We start from the raw sequence: 14,265 nt of genomic DNA on the forward strand, positions 1-14,265 counted from the left end.
CCCAGCTTTGCCACCTCCTCCTTGGAAAGAGTGGGTGTGGGAGCGCTAGAGGGGGGAGGAAGACGGGGGAAGAGAAAGCCAACTTTTCAAAGCGCCCCGTGCTTGCCTAAGGGCGTGTGTGTTTGTGAGTGTGTGTTTGTGCACGCTCCCGAAGAGAGGAGACCAGAGGAGACGAGAGGAGAGGAGACGAGAGCAGTAGGGGGAGAGCGCTTTTCTTCTGGGACCCAAAACGCTGGGGGCCCCAAGTGATCCAGCGGCGGCGGCGGCGGCGGCAGCAGCAAAGACGAGAACCTCCCGCAGCCTGGCTCCCTCTGGCCGGGCTAGCCGCCGGGCACCGGGGCGCGTCGGGTGCCTCGAGCCCCGCGCCCCTATGCACCGCCCTGCAGCCGCCGCCGCTGCCGCCGCCGAGGAGGAGCCATGACCCTGAGCGCGGAGATGTCCGATGCCTCCGGACTAGCGGATGAGACCGACATCGACGTGGTGGGGGAGGGCGAGGACGAAGAGGAAGAGGAGGAGGAGGAAGAAGACGGCTGCGGCGGCGACAGAGGCGGCGGGCCGGGGCTCCGGAGGCGGCGTCGCTCTTACGCTGAAGAGGAAGACGAGGAGGAAGAGGACGACGACGAGGACGAGGACGCGCTGCTCTCCCCGGGGACTGGGGGCTCCGCAGCCGCCCCGGGTGCGGGCCAGGCTGCCGGGTCCGGCGGCGAGAGCAGCGGCGGCGGGGGCGGCTCTGGAGCGGCGGGCGGCGGCGGGGGCGGCGGCGGCGGGGTCGGCGGCGGGGCCAAGAACCCGCTGGTGAAGCCGCCTTACTCGTACATTGCGCTCATCACCATGGCCATCCTGCAGAGCCCCAAGAAGCGCCTGACGCTGAGCGAGATCTGCGAGTTCATCAGCGGCCGCTTTCCCTACTACCGGGAGAAGTTCCCCGCCTGGCAGAACAGCATCCGCCACAACCTCTCGCTCAACGACTGCTTCGTCAAGATCCCCCGGGAGCCCGGGAACCCGGGCAAGGGCAACTACTGGACCCTGGACCCGGAGTCCGCCGACATGTTCGATAACGGCAGCTTCCTGCGCCGGAGGAAGCGCTTCAAGCGGCAGCCGCTGCTCCCGCCCGCCGCCGCCGAGACGCTGCTGCTGCGGGGCGCGGGGGCCGCGGGGGCCGGAGGGGACCCTGCGGCAGCAGCCGCCGCAGCAGCCGCAGCCGCCGCCGCCGCGGCCGCCCTGTTCCCGCCCCCGCCCCCGCCCGCGCCGCCCCCGCCGCCCCCGCACGCCTTCGGCTACGGCCCCTACAGCTGCGGCTACGGCCTCCAGCTACAGCCCTATCCGCCTCCCTCGGCCCTGTTCGCCGCCTTCCACCCGCACCCCGCGGCGGCCGCCCACCACCACTCACACCCGCACTCGCCGCCTCCGCCGCCACCGCCCCCCGCCCACGGGGCGGCGGCCGAGCTGGCCAGGACCGCTTTCAGCTACCCGCCGCCCCCGCTGGGCCCGGGCCTGCCGGGCTCCCTGCAGGCGGCGGCCAAGCCCGGGGCCGGCCCGGGCCTGGCGCGCTCGCCCTTCTCCATCGAGAGCATCATCGGGGGCAGCCTGGGCCCCGCCGCTGCCGCCGCCGCCGCCCAGGCCGCCCAGGCCGCCGCCGCCGCCGCGTCCTCGTCGTCTTCGTCGTCGTCGTCGTCGCCGCTGTCGCCCTCGCCCGCGGCGCCCGGGGGCAGCTGCGCCGCTCAGGCGGCCGTGGTGCCCGCAGCCGCGCTCACCCGCTCCCTGGTGGCCGCCGCCGCCGCCGCCGCCGCCGCCTCCTCGTCCTCCGCAGCCCTGGGGACGCTGCACCCGGGGACGGCCCTGTCCAGCGTGGAAACCTTGACTGCCAGGATTTCGAACTGTTAATGGTTTGTCGCTTTCCTTTCCTTTAAAAGACCAAACAAACCGATTTGAGGGGGAAAAAAAGAAGGTAGGATATCCGGGGTCCTTCTTACTTTCCTGACTTGGCGGGGGCTTGGGGTTTGCGTTTTGTTCCCACCCCTCCCCCCACACTCACCTTGACCTCCTTGGAACCCCTACTCCCACTCCCACCCCAGCGAGACCGCGTGTTTGGGGCCGCAGACCGGGCTCCCCTCCCGGTGCCCACTATTTATGCAAAGCCAGTCCTATGCTGCAGCAGCAGAAACCGTGTGGATGGATGGATTGAGGGTTGGTGGCGGTATCCGTGTTTGGAAAGTGCTTGCTTTTTTGTTCGGATTTCTTAATTATTATTATTATTATTATTAATAAAATAAATCTCAGCCCTTTTGCGGTTTCGAGATTCTCAGGTCCAAGGGTTCAAAATCAATAATGTACAGAAGATTAATAATAAGGAAAAATAATAATAGAGGTCCTGAGGGACAGCAGCAAAGCAATACTTTTTCATCTTAGGACACTTGTCTGGTGTACTTTTTTTATAAAAAGGAAAAAATGATTAACATGTTTACACGGAAGAAAAAAAAGTCAAGATTATCGTTTCTTATCTTAACCTGTGTTTTGTATCATAATAGACTTATGGATTTTTATTTTGTACTGAATGCGTATTCTTTAAAAGGAATATTGTAAAATTTACTGGCAACTACTATTGTACCATTCTAATGTAAGATTTTTACACATTTTCGGAAATAAAAAATTTTAATTTTCAAAGAAAATTTACCAAAAATAATTGCTTGGACTCCTCCCCCTTCTTAGTTTTTTTTCCTTTTCTGTTATAAAAGTTCTGTCTTAATATGAACGTTTAATGTGCAATGGAATAGAAAAAATATGAATTTCTAAGACAGTCATCAAAAGGCCCTATTATGGCGTTTCTTTCTCAGTCAAGTTATAGGAAAAGAAGAAAGAAAAGGTGATGGGAAATAATTTTAACATGTTACTACAAATGAAGTAGAAAATAATGTTATTGGGGAATATATTTTAGTTGACTTGATCATATTTAGTCTTCAAAAAGTTTAAGACAGTTACTTTAAGAGAAGGTATGGGACTATTACCTCTAATTTTGGACCTTACTCTCTTCTCTAAGGTGAATAACTTCTACTCATTTTCCAGCACAGTACTATGCAGTTCTGTGTCTATAATAAAAATGTAATCTCCAATAATACTGCAACAATTGTGGAAAAGCAAGACAATAATTAATTTTCAACGTTTTATAAAGAGGAAAAGTTTTAAATATCTACAATGTAGATGTTCTCTTTGCTTTAGGCACAAAACAAAGTGTTGTTGAAAATAATTTTTCATTTAAAGTTTATTTTAAAATGTATTAAAGCTTTACATTTGCACAGTGATATATTTAAAAATTGCAACTCTTTTTTTAAGATGGAAAGAGTATGAAATTTTAAAACAGGTGTTTAAACGCCCATGTATTTAAAAGACACATATAGCTTTAACTTAGAATATGCTTTACTGAAAAAAAAAACCTTCCAAATAAAACTCATGAAATATTTCATTGAACTAATCCTATTTATTTAAGGCATAAGTGATCTCCCAACTGATAGTTTTAAATATTGTAAAAATGTAGTCTTAAAACAGCTAATTTCTAATTCACTGAAAAATGTAAGTCTTTGCTTTAAGCGAATTTAAAAAAAGATTAGAATTCTAAATTTAGGATATGTAATAGGTTAGGACACACATCTAAATGTGTCTACTATATATATATATATATATATATATATATATATATATATATATATATATATATATATATATATGTAGTACAGCTGAGGCCAAGTCAACAAATCCGACCTTTTTACACTACATATATAAGCACATATTATAAAGATTTGCAGATTTGGTCTCCACTGCGATCTATATGTAGACTGTTAAAAATCGCTTCCATTTTGAAGTCAATTATGCCGGAAGGGAAATATCTTGCAATTATATGCAGTATTGCGATTCCTGTCCCTCTTCTCTCCAAACAGACAAAATAAAACAACTATCTATGTATAAACACTCTTAAGGCAATTCAACTTCCATTTCCAGGGATAGTTAAGGAAAAATAACTGAATATTATTTTAAAATAAATGATATGAACCTGGGAATAAGTAGATGCAAGTTTAAAATATGCCAGAGACCATCGTCTCTCCGCTCCCTCTGCCCCGCCAAATGGCCAAGTAATTCAGACTCAAAAGGAGTTTAAAATGGTTTATGGACTATATCACAAATGCTGGCTCAGATTGACAAGTTAGTGGAGCCATACTTTTAAAGTTACACAAATTACTGACAGTGAAATATTCCGAAATTTAGATCTGAAAGTAATTACCAAAAGGGTAAAGGACAAAATATTGTCTTCATATATAGATTCTGTGTAAATGTTCTGAAAGTATGAAACTGCAAGCTAAGTTCTGACCTTATTCTTAGGCCACAAAAAGTACTACCTTTTTTTTCCCCTTTTTTTGTCCTTTTAAAGAAATGACTAAGAGGCAATGAGAAAGACAACCCTAACCCCATTAAAATGTGTTTCTCCAGACTCACAAGAGCGGTTTGGCTTCATATTTTTTTTTTCCCGTGGCAACAGAGAGAAAAGGTGTTTACAGTAATATAGTACACCAGGCTGAAGGGTGCCTACATGATTTAGAGATGGGTTGCCTTTAATCTCTTCTACTCTGTTCGGAAATGAAAATGCAAATAATGACTCTCACCAGTTCGACTAGCTGTTACGGTTTTGCATTATGCCGGTTCAGCAATTCTATCCTCCAGGTTTTTGATTCTGCCACAGTCTTTCTAAACCCTGCAAGACAGTGCGGGCCCAAATCCCTGAGCCGTGTGCCCGTAGTGTGCGGCCAGCGGTCAGGCTGGGCTGGCCTAGCAGGTGCTGAAACAAAGGCGGGCCGGCGGCCGAGCCCCGCAGCCTTTGATGGGGCTAACAACATCTCTGCGCCAGGGCTCTTCATTCGCATGCAAATCCAGCGCAATGTCCCCTTTTCTTTGAAGGCAAACAGAAGGATGTTTGTGTGTTTGTAGGGATGAAGCCTAGTTGAACAAGACTTCACAAATCGGCTGGACCTCTAAAAATAAACCAATTGAACAAACATTGGTCACTCTCTCCTCCGCACTACAAAGTGTGGATTTACTACAACCCATTAACCCGGCTCTTTTTTTTTTTTTTTACCTTCTTGTTTCTCCATCTCCTTCATATCCCGGTAAAACTCCGAAACAAATGAGATGAATTGGGAGGGAATTGCTGTTAATAAGGGAGAGGAATATATAGGGGCTAATGGTTCAAGCAATTCCCCAAGAAGGACCACACAAAAAGGAACTTCTCAATTTATGGTGCTGGTGTAATGTGGAGATCTAATCTAGAGCTGGATTTAGCCAAATGTTATCTATTGCTAGCGTAATGAAACCCTTATGGAGTGAATTGCTCCTTATGCCACACATGGTGTCACGACCTAGGAAAGTTTCTTCCTCGATTTCTTTTTCTATATTGGATAATTGTTTCTTTAAAATGAGAAGTCATTCTACTCAGTACACTATCGGTGTACTTAACACCCATCTCCTTTCCTCTTAAAAAATGGAGACAGAGAGAAAGAATACGAGAGAAAAGTTACAAAAAGAATGCGTCAAGGGAGGAAATATGTGAGGTCCTTTCCCATTTTTTACCCGCTGAACAATCTGTATGGTTGCACATCCCTTCTCAGCACCCCTCCCCCCCCTTCTCAGCTGAGCTTTTCACACTCAAAGGTTTTGCTGATGGAACTGTAATTTCTGATATATTTATTATCAAAGTCCTTCCAGTGTAACTGGAGTAAGCAACTGTCTTTTCCTTCTGAGAAAAAGACTTTTACTTTGCTGAGACTTTTCCCATTTCTTCCCCTACGTCTGTCTTCTGAGAGAGTTGGGGAGGTGATTGTTTTGATGTAATACTCAGTGTCATTTGTTGAAGGTTGTCTGTCAGCTGGAGATTTGAGTTTATACGTTTTCCTGTTTTCCCCTTTCTGGCCCTTGTGACTGATTTCCTTGCTTAACTGAGGACCTACTTTGGAGCTGCTGCTGCCGCCACTGTTGCTATTTCTGATGCTGCTTTTGCTTGGGAGTCTGGCTTTGCTGCTGAGATGTAATGATTTCCCACTATGAGTCTGAAACTCTTTATATAAACTAATGTAATAACTCTTTACCTTTTCTGAATATTTTGTTTGTACCTGTTCCTGTCACTGTCAGAGAAAATGTAAGTGTGGGGCAACTTAGACCAAATATCCCACAGCTCACTTTAGCAACACCTCCTAATCTTAAATTGGCCAGAGATCTTCCCAATGGGGTGATTGAAGGGCTGGCTGAGGCCCAGTTAGGATATTAAGGGTCACCTTGACCCTTGGAATTGGACCAGGACTGGACCAGGCCAAGGGCAGAGGACAAGAGGAAAGCGGAATCCTTCTCTGTGGCCCCCACTTGTTGGTTCTTCAGCCAGCAGAGCAAGGTCACAAACACAAGCAGATATACTCCATAAGTTGCCACTTGCCTTCTCTCATCCTCTACAACTCTGTAATTGTGCATATGCTTTTTGTTGGTAAGTGTGTTTGATGTCATGGCCAGTGTAACGTGGTGTGTTTATAAGGCCACAAATGCAAATGTGTAAATATGTTTGGTGTAAAATCTGGTTCCTTCATCTCCCACAATAAATGCCTCCACAAGTTTCAGATAATATTACAGTTGACAGAGTTGGAGATTCTGATCATGACCAGCTGGTAGGGCAATTTGGGGCTTATACTTTCCTAACTGAATTCATTTTTCACATTAGTTCTCCTCACGTCACATCTTTCCCTTTTTAAACAGTTTCAGGCCACCCCTTTTAATTTTTGACTCATTCTACTCTGAACTTTCCTGTTCTTTATCAAGGAAATGAGATAGTTATTATAATTCAGCAATAAAAAGCAAACCATTCCCCAGTACCTTCCCTGGAAAACTATTGATTGCTACTAGTGATCACTTCTTAATTGATAGGGTGTCATAACCATGCTTGTAAAGTATCCACAGTGTTATAGATTGTTTGAATAAAAGACACTATGAAGGTGGTCATAATGAACAGTAGGAAGAACTCATTATCCAGCAGCCACTACTGTCTTCATTGTTTTTGTCATTGCCATCATCACCACCATCATCTTCATCATCTACTTCTTCTATTAAAGTGGCACCCAGAGTTCCAGTTGTATGGAAAGCACCACCCTAGAATAGCTATTTATTTGGAATGTTATTCTTTCACACTCTGGCCTGAACCCCCTTTTCACACCCATGCCTAGCCTCAAACTCATCTAGAGCTGTTCTGTAGGAACAGTTTCTTAAGCAAATTCTCTCAGAAGCCTTCACTTCTGTCAATTCCACACAGCTCTGCATTTTCCAACATTCCTTTTCCAATTTGTTTTGCCACTGCATCATCTTTAATAAATACATGACCCACCTTGGAACTACTTAATGGTTCTCTAATAAACAAAGTCCCCAGATTAGGACTCTCAGCACTTATCAAGCTGAGAGTTTTTGCAGAGTTCTTGTTAAGATGTCTCTGTGTCAAGCTTTCTACTGTCTTCTGCTGTGGTGATCCCATGCCCCTCCAAGTCTTTTCCACTGATAGCTAGCTACTTGCTTCCCTCTCCCACTCTTTCAGCTTGTCATTTTCTTGCCAGCCTTCAGAGACTTAGCTCCCACAATGACCCAGAAATCCTCTTCACTTCTAAAGACTCTGGATTGAAGAGAGGTCTTTTACCTGGAAGGGAACTGATCTCTGGAAGAATAAAGGTGTTTAAGACTTTGTCACCTGATTTCCTTTGGAAAGAAACATGGGGAAAAAAGCTTTTCTTGAGAGTCCCTCCCCGCTACCCCCACTTTAATTTTCCACTGCCCCTGAATACTGTGTATGTGATGTGATTACATGTAGCCCTGTCTTGAAGAAGGAGGGCCATTGCACACAGACTGGGACTTAGGCAGGCAACTCCTCCAGAGACCCAAACAGTAATAGTTACCACTGAAGATGAAACTTTGCATTCCCTGCCTGTCCTTTTTCCCCATCTCTGACTTCTCTGGACTACTCCTTATCTTGGTTCTCTGGACCAAGCTAGGTCCAGAAGCTAGGTCAGTTCTGTTTCTAGGCTTTCATTTAATAGGGTAGTCTTGGGAATAGGAATTACTGTGCTGTTACTAAGTGGTTGCTTTCTTATGGAAGCCTACAAAACAGTTTACATTGGAACTAGTGGGATTGCTCTTAGGTACCAAGGCAATTGTACTGTATACTGTAAGAAAACACAATAGCATCTTTTTCTTCTTATCTCCCTTCTTCCCTTTCTCCCTCCTTCTCTCCTTCCTTCATCCCATTTCTCCGTTCTTCTCTCCTCTTCTTTCCTCTTCTCTAAGGACTGATGACTGGGGAGATTCCTGGGGAGAAGGAATTTTTTTAAAGATCAAAATACAACTATGTACTCCCCTTCATTGTGGTCTCTGTGTGTGTGTGTGTGTGTGTGTGTGTGTGTGTGTGTGTGTGTACTGTGGTTTGGGTTGTTTTGTTCTGGATCCAAATAAAAAGTTACTAATGTGGCCATCTTCAGTGGAGAAATCTGACAGTAAGTATTGGGAGCTTTAGTTAAAGCTGGAAGAATTCAAAAAAAGTAAGATGAAGCATCCAGTTTCCCTGGAGAAATAGGTTTTCCAGCTATGTAAAATACTGCTAGTAAGGACAGTCTCATCTAACCTAAGTAGAACACAGATAAAATAAAATATATTGTATTGTAATAATACGTTATCTACATATACAATAATACAATATGCATGTGTTTGTCTGCATATACAGAGTAAACTCTTCCAGCATGTGCTACATATTCACAGAGTAATACAAATACTGCTTCCCACTGCATGGGACCAGGCAACACCCTGGGGCCAGGTCTGACTGTAACTATTGGTACTTGGGTCCATCAAGAAACTAAAATAGACTGACAGAGTGATCGAACTCTCTATATAGAAGTGAGAATAGGGGAACCTAGAGCAGGACCTGATTTGCCACACAGATTATCTCTTCATAATTGCCAAAGAACTTCTGCTTTCAACATCACCAACAGGATCACACTCCTGATTCGAATAGGACTAAAACATGGGATTTTCAGGCAGTAAATGGAGGGGAATTAATTTTCTCTAAAGTCCACTGTGAAAGTTTACTGTTAAATAACCTGACACTTTAAAAGGAACATTCTCACTTAACTTATTACTTGAGGAATTTCACTTAAATGAAAATGACATTGACAGACATGCCCTGTTAACATGAAAGATTGTGGAGGAAAAAAAATGCCAGAAAATGAACTACAAGTATGCTCACAGCTTCTTTTTTTTTTTTTTCAAAAAAGGAAAAAAAGGCAGGAGGTTGGGCTCAAATTAACTTTGTAGTTCAGTTTCCACAGGTCCTATATACATTTAAGTTCTGTAAAAATAAAAGTATCTATGAACATGCTTCATAAAGTACAGAGTCTATAAAAATATAAAGTATTAGTAAATTGCTTCCACCCCTTTTTCTTTTCTTTCCTGTCCCTCTTTCTATGCATCCTTTTTCTTACAGAAAACATGCTTTCTCTAAGCTTTGGAGTGTAGTCTAATGATTCTTCAGTCTCTTTAGGAGAATATTTGGTCACATGAAAAAAACCAAAAAATCCCCCCAAACCTCACGACTTCCCAAACTCCAACTACAGCTGTCAAAGAGATACTGGCAACCCTTTATAGAAAAAGCTTTGGAGAGAACATAAGGACTTTTCTATCGCACTTGTTAGGGTAGGGAGCTCGAGATTAATTTTGAATAGCTCATTTTTCTTGATGTTTTAAAAAAAGACTTTCCAGTCTCCCCTTCTCTCTCACCTCACCCCTTTATTATCTAAGTATCGTCCTCATTAACATCTAGTACCCCCTTCTCCCCCTTTTTGGTCAATCAATATTTACTGAGCACCTGCTGTATTCCAGAGCATTTTATCCCTTCTTCTGACTTCCCAAAGAAATGGAAAAAAAAGAACGGTCCCTGCCATGGGGAGAGAGAACACACTCGGGAAACAAGAGAAGCCCATCATCTTGATGAGAAACAATGCAGGAGGAAAGATCTTTTCATTTACTTCTCCATTCTAAAAGGCGCTTTTCGTCACTACGAGTTTCCTGGTAGAACTGTAGCAAAGCTCCGTTTCCAGAAAACGACTTTATGTGGAGTACGAGCTGACTAGTGTTACTTACTGAACATCAGACTAAGGGGGCGAAGCGAACTCATCGTGGGGGCGCCTTGCTCCAGGACCCAGGCTCCTTAGACAGGTAACTATAGTTTCCTCACCAACTCAAAGGTCAGGTAAGATTGCACTTTTAAGAAGCATAATAAGTAACAACGGAATCTTACAGTTTCTGGCCACGTCCTCCTTGTGTGACCTTGGGGACAGGTAGGTGGAGCTCTCGGATTCTCAGTTTCCTTATCTATAAAATGGACATAGTATACTTTCAATGCCTGCCTTATGGGATTCTTGTGAGAAAAGGCCTTTGTAAATCTTACAGCACTATAGAAATGTGAGCTATCAAAAAAAAATTATGGATCCCCAAAGGGAAAGCTTTCCAGACAGAGAGCTCTCTTTAACCTTACGAATTGAAAATAACACCTAGTCGTTAGGTGGTATACTTTGCATGCCTATAATATGTATATACATATACATATATATACATACATGTATATACATACATACATACATACATACATATATATATATATATATATATATATATATATATATATATATATACTGAATGATTTTATGAGTTCTCTGGCTCCATGAAATCTATAAAATATTACCTGCGGTACACTGATAGTTAATACAACAATCACAACCAACACCTGCTCAATTATTCCAAAACAATGCTTTTTACTACCAGAGTTTCCAGAGAATGAATGTTCATTGTAATGCTCGCCCGTTATATTTACTTTTGGGGGGGGAGGGGGGGAGAGATAAGAGAATTTCTCCTGCCAAAATTGTAGGCAAACTCTTCAGAATTTCCGACCTGAATGGACCCACACTCTCCTTACGTTGTTGGCTACTGGGTGCCCATGCTCCGAAGGGTATTTGCACCTGCCTCCCGCTGCTCGCGGTGCAGGAGTTCATTAGCCCCAATGCTCGCCCTCGCTAGACGCTAACCGAGGGTGCACCATCTTTATTTTATTTTGTTTTGCTGTTGTTTCTTTTTCCAAAGCAGTCACTGGTAAGTAGAGAAAAGACGATCAAAAAAGCTAGGATTTCCACGTTTTGCTTTTCGATTTATGGGAGTTTGTATTTTCTGCCTCCCTTCCCTCTCTTCTCTCCCTCCTCCCTCTCACCAAAGCGTCGGCTGTCTCTGGAGGATTGTCAACAAACTCTAGCGGGTCTGCTTGGCACGCCAGGCAGCGTTTAAAGGGACAGGGTCTAGTTTTGGTGGGGGTGGGTGGGATGATGGTGTTGCTTTTATTCATGTAACCAAAGCTCTGGCAAGTAATAAATCTCTCCCCAAAGGACTTTTGGATCTTTGATTTGAAAAATCGGATTCCTTTTGTGGAAATAGTTGACAGGAACCTAAAAGGATTAGTTGCATTCCACACAGGATCATTTTTACTGGCAACATTTTGAAACGATTTGGTCCCTTTCAGACCATAAACAATGTCCAGAAAAATGATCTAACGAGACTTCTATTGTTTTCCTTTGTCTGTGAATCTGTTCGCCGCTTGTGCCAACGGCGTGATCAGGATTTGACAGGATTTCGCTCCCGAGCAGTGAGTGTACTGTATTTAATTTTCTAGACCCTTTCTATTTGGTTTGTAATCTCATTCGGCCTGAGGCCGGGCGGTGTTTTCAAAACGTCAGCCCCTTGAAATGAAATGGGAGCTAGTGATTTGTTTCTCGTGTGGCAGAGCGCCCCATGCTGACACGTTGCTCCGAGGTGGGATAATAACACACTTATCACACGCCCAGGCATATGGCAAGATGGGCAATATAATATGCGCGAGATAAAAAGTTTGCCCAGTCCCCCGAGATGCTGCCTGCAGGCAAGTGGCTTTAAGGCAACATTGTCTTTCTAAAAACTTCTTTAAAAAGCTAATAGAAACAACTCCAGATCCTTCAAAATGGGGTTCAGATGGCAGCGCAGTTGGTGGAGAAAGGAGTAAAGCTGTCTCTGTTAAGTTTTGCGAAATCCGTGTGGCCTGCGCTCTTAGAGCAAGCAGGAGCTTTGTTGGTATGTGTTGGAAGCGCTGCCTCGGGTTCCCCTCCTCTCCTCGGCTCTCTCCACTGTTTATTTTGTTGTCAGCGGACTTATCAAGATGTTAGTTTGCAGGAGGTTTTGACCTGCCTGGGCGCTTTGGCTGATCAGTACAGGATTTTCCCTCTGTTTTTACACCTGCACATGCTCCACCGCTCTCCCCAGCCTGATTTATAGTCCAATTAAAGGTTCAGTGTTCCCGAAACCACCCGCGCTGCTTCCCTTCCCCTCGCTATCTTCTGCTCGCCTGCCCTCCGGCTGGAGTAAGCGCTGGAATGCAGTGGGCCTTGGGCAAGAGGCTCCCGGAAACTGTTTCCCCAGCCTAGCTCTGGGTGGCACGGGCTGGAGGGCAGATGCAGAGATCAATTCCTCTCAAGACAAAAAAGAAGGACAGCCAGTCAGAGAACCATGATCCAGGGTCCCTTACAAATTTCTGCTCCCAAAGAAACGGAATAGACAACTGGGGGAGGGGGGCAAGAGAAGGGAGAAAGGGACCTATACAAAACACTACCAAACAGCAGCATGCAATTAAGTTTCCGTGCCTCTCTTTCCTAAACCAAGGATTTTTTTCCTTCTTGGGCTTTCCAGATTTTTTTTTTTTGAAAGAATGGTCTCATTGCCACCACGCAAGCATCCATGCTTCCATAGAGGAGTCAGCGGTCTGCAGGGAGGGCCTCGTGGGAGCTCGTGGCTTATTCAACTGGATTCCATTTTTTTTCTGGGCCCCAAGATCTTCTCAGATGATAAAACCGTCTCTTCGGGCCACACAGCCCGAACTTCTTCTTTTCAACTCTTTCATGTACCCCCTATTGCATGCCTGCCTGCTAAGACAGCTGCACCCAATCTCCCCGCCTCCTTCAACATCTCTTTTGAAGCGCCCTAAACTGGCCCACGGAGAGGGATAGCCATTTCCCAATTGTGTTGATCCTAAGGTCTTTTTTGGAAGGAAGCGGTGCTTTCCCACTTCCACACTGGTTCTTCTTGGTCTGATTTCTTTCAGGTTCTCTTGTTACTGGTGCTGGAGGTGATCCTTCCAGGTTCCCTCTTGAAACCAGGGATTTTGCAAGGACCGAAGGTGCGTTATTTGGAATGATCTGAGTGAAGTGAGAGAAAAGATGATGTCCCCGGTGTGAGCTTGTGGGTGGATCTTTTTTTGGAGTTGGAGAAGGTTTGGGTTAACAACTTGGGTTGACTTCGTTGTCATATGGTATGACTTGAACAGGAGGACTAGAGTCTCCTGTTTGGCTGTGACCATGCAGCTTGTTGTGGTGTAGCAGAAAGAAGCCTAGATTTTGGAGGATCTGAGTTGGAATCCCAGCTCTGCTTAGCACTAATTGCGTGACCTTAAGCAAGTCACTAGGCCTCAGTATTCCAGTTCTTAATCTTATAGACCTGTGAGTTGGGGGGAGGTAGTTGTGTGTGTCTTCTCGCCCGCGTGCGTGTGTGCGTGTCCATTTGGATGTTCAACGGCCCTCCAAGTGGGTCCCCGAAGGGGGCCCTATTATCTTGCGTTAAGAGGCTCTCCTTGGGAGCGCGCCCCGAAGCTTGCTTTGCGGGTCAGAGCACAACAGCCCTATTGGCTTTTCTTTCTCACCTCTCCTAGTCCTAAATCTTTGAGCAGGCCCTGGAGGCCTCGGCGTCAACAGACTTTCTCTGGGGAAGATTAGGCAGCTGGGGATGGGAAGGGAAGGAAGGTTGGGTGTGGGGCTAAGGGACGAGAGAGGTCAGCGCCCGCCCCTAGCCTAGGGCTCGGGCCAGATTCCACCAAGCCCGGCTGGGGGGCGGAACGGGCTCGGCCTAGACCCTCCTCCATCAGGGCCTTTTCTTTGCTAAGAGAATAAGCTGCTTCCCAACCGAGATTGGCAGCATTGAGCATCTCCCTAACTTAACTCGGTCTTCTTTCCATCCCTCAAGCCACCTTTCTAATTAGACTAATTAGTAGCTCCGAGGAGTGTCTCTGGGCCGGGGTGGGGGTGGGGGGTGGGGTGCTGGAGCTACGGGCCTGTGAAAAGAGGACTGAATGGCCTCGCTGGG

General features: G+C 45.7%; 1 protein-coding gene across 1 annotated transcript; it reads left to right on the plus strand.

Moving 5' to 3' along the window:
• Nucleotides 1-370: 370 nt before the first annotated feature.
• FOXD1 (forkhead box D1) lies at nucleotides 371-1,884 on the plus strand. The gene is given in 2 exon segments (XM_036742331.1): nucleotides 371-401; nucleotides 404-1,884. Coding segments are annotated over 2 exon segments (1,512 nt in total).
• Nucleotides 1,885-14,265: the final 12,381 nt, after the last annotated feature.

This window comes from Trichosurus vulpecula, chromosome 1 (genome assembly GCF_011100635.1).
Source record: "Trichosurus vulpecula isolate mTriVul1 chromosome 1, mTriVul1.pri, whole genome shotgun sequence".
NCBI classification, from domain to species: Eukaryota; Metazoa; Chordata; class Mammalia; order Diprotodontia; family Phalangeridae; genus Trichosurus; species Trichosurus vulpecula.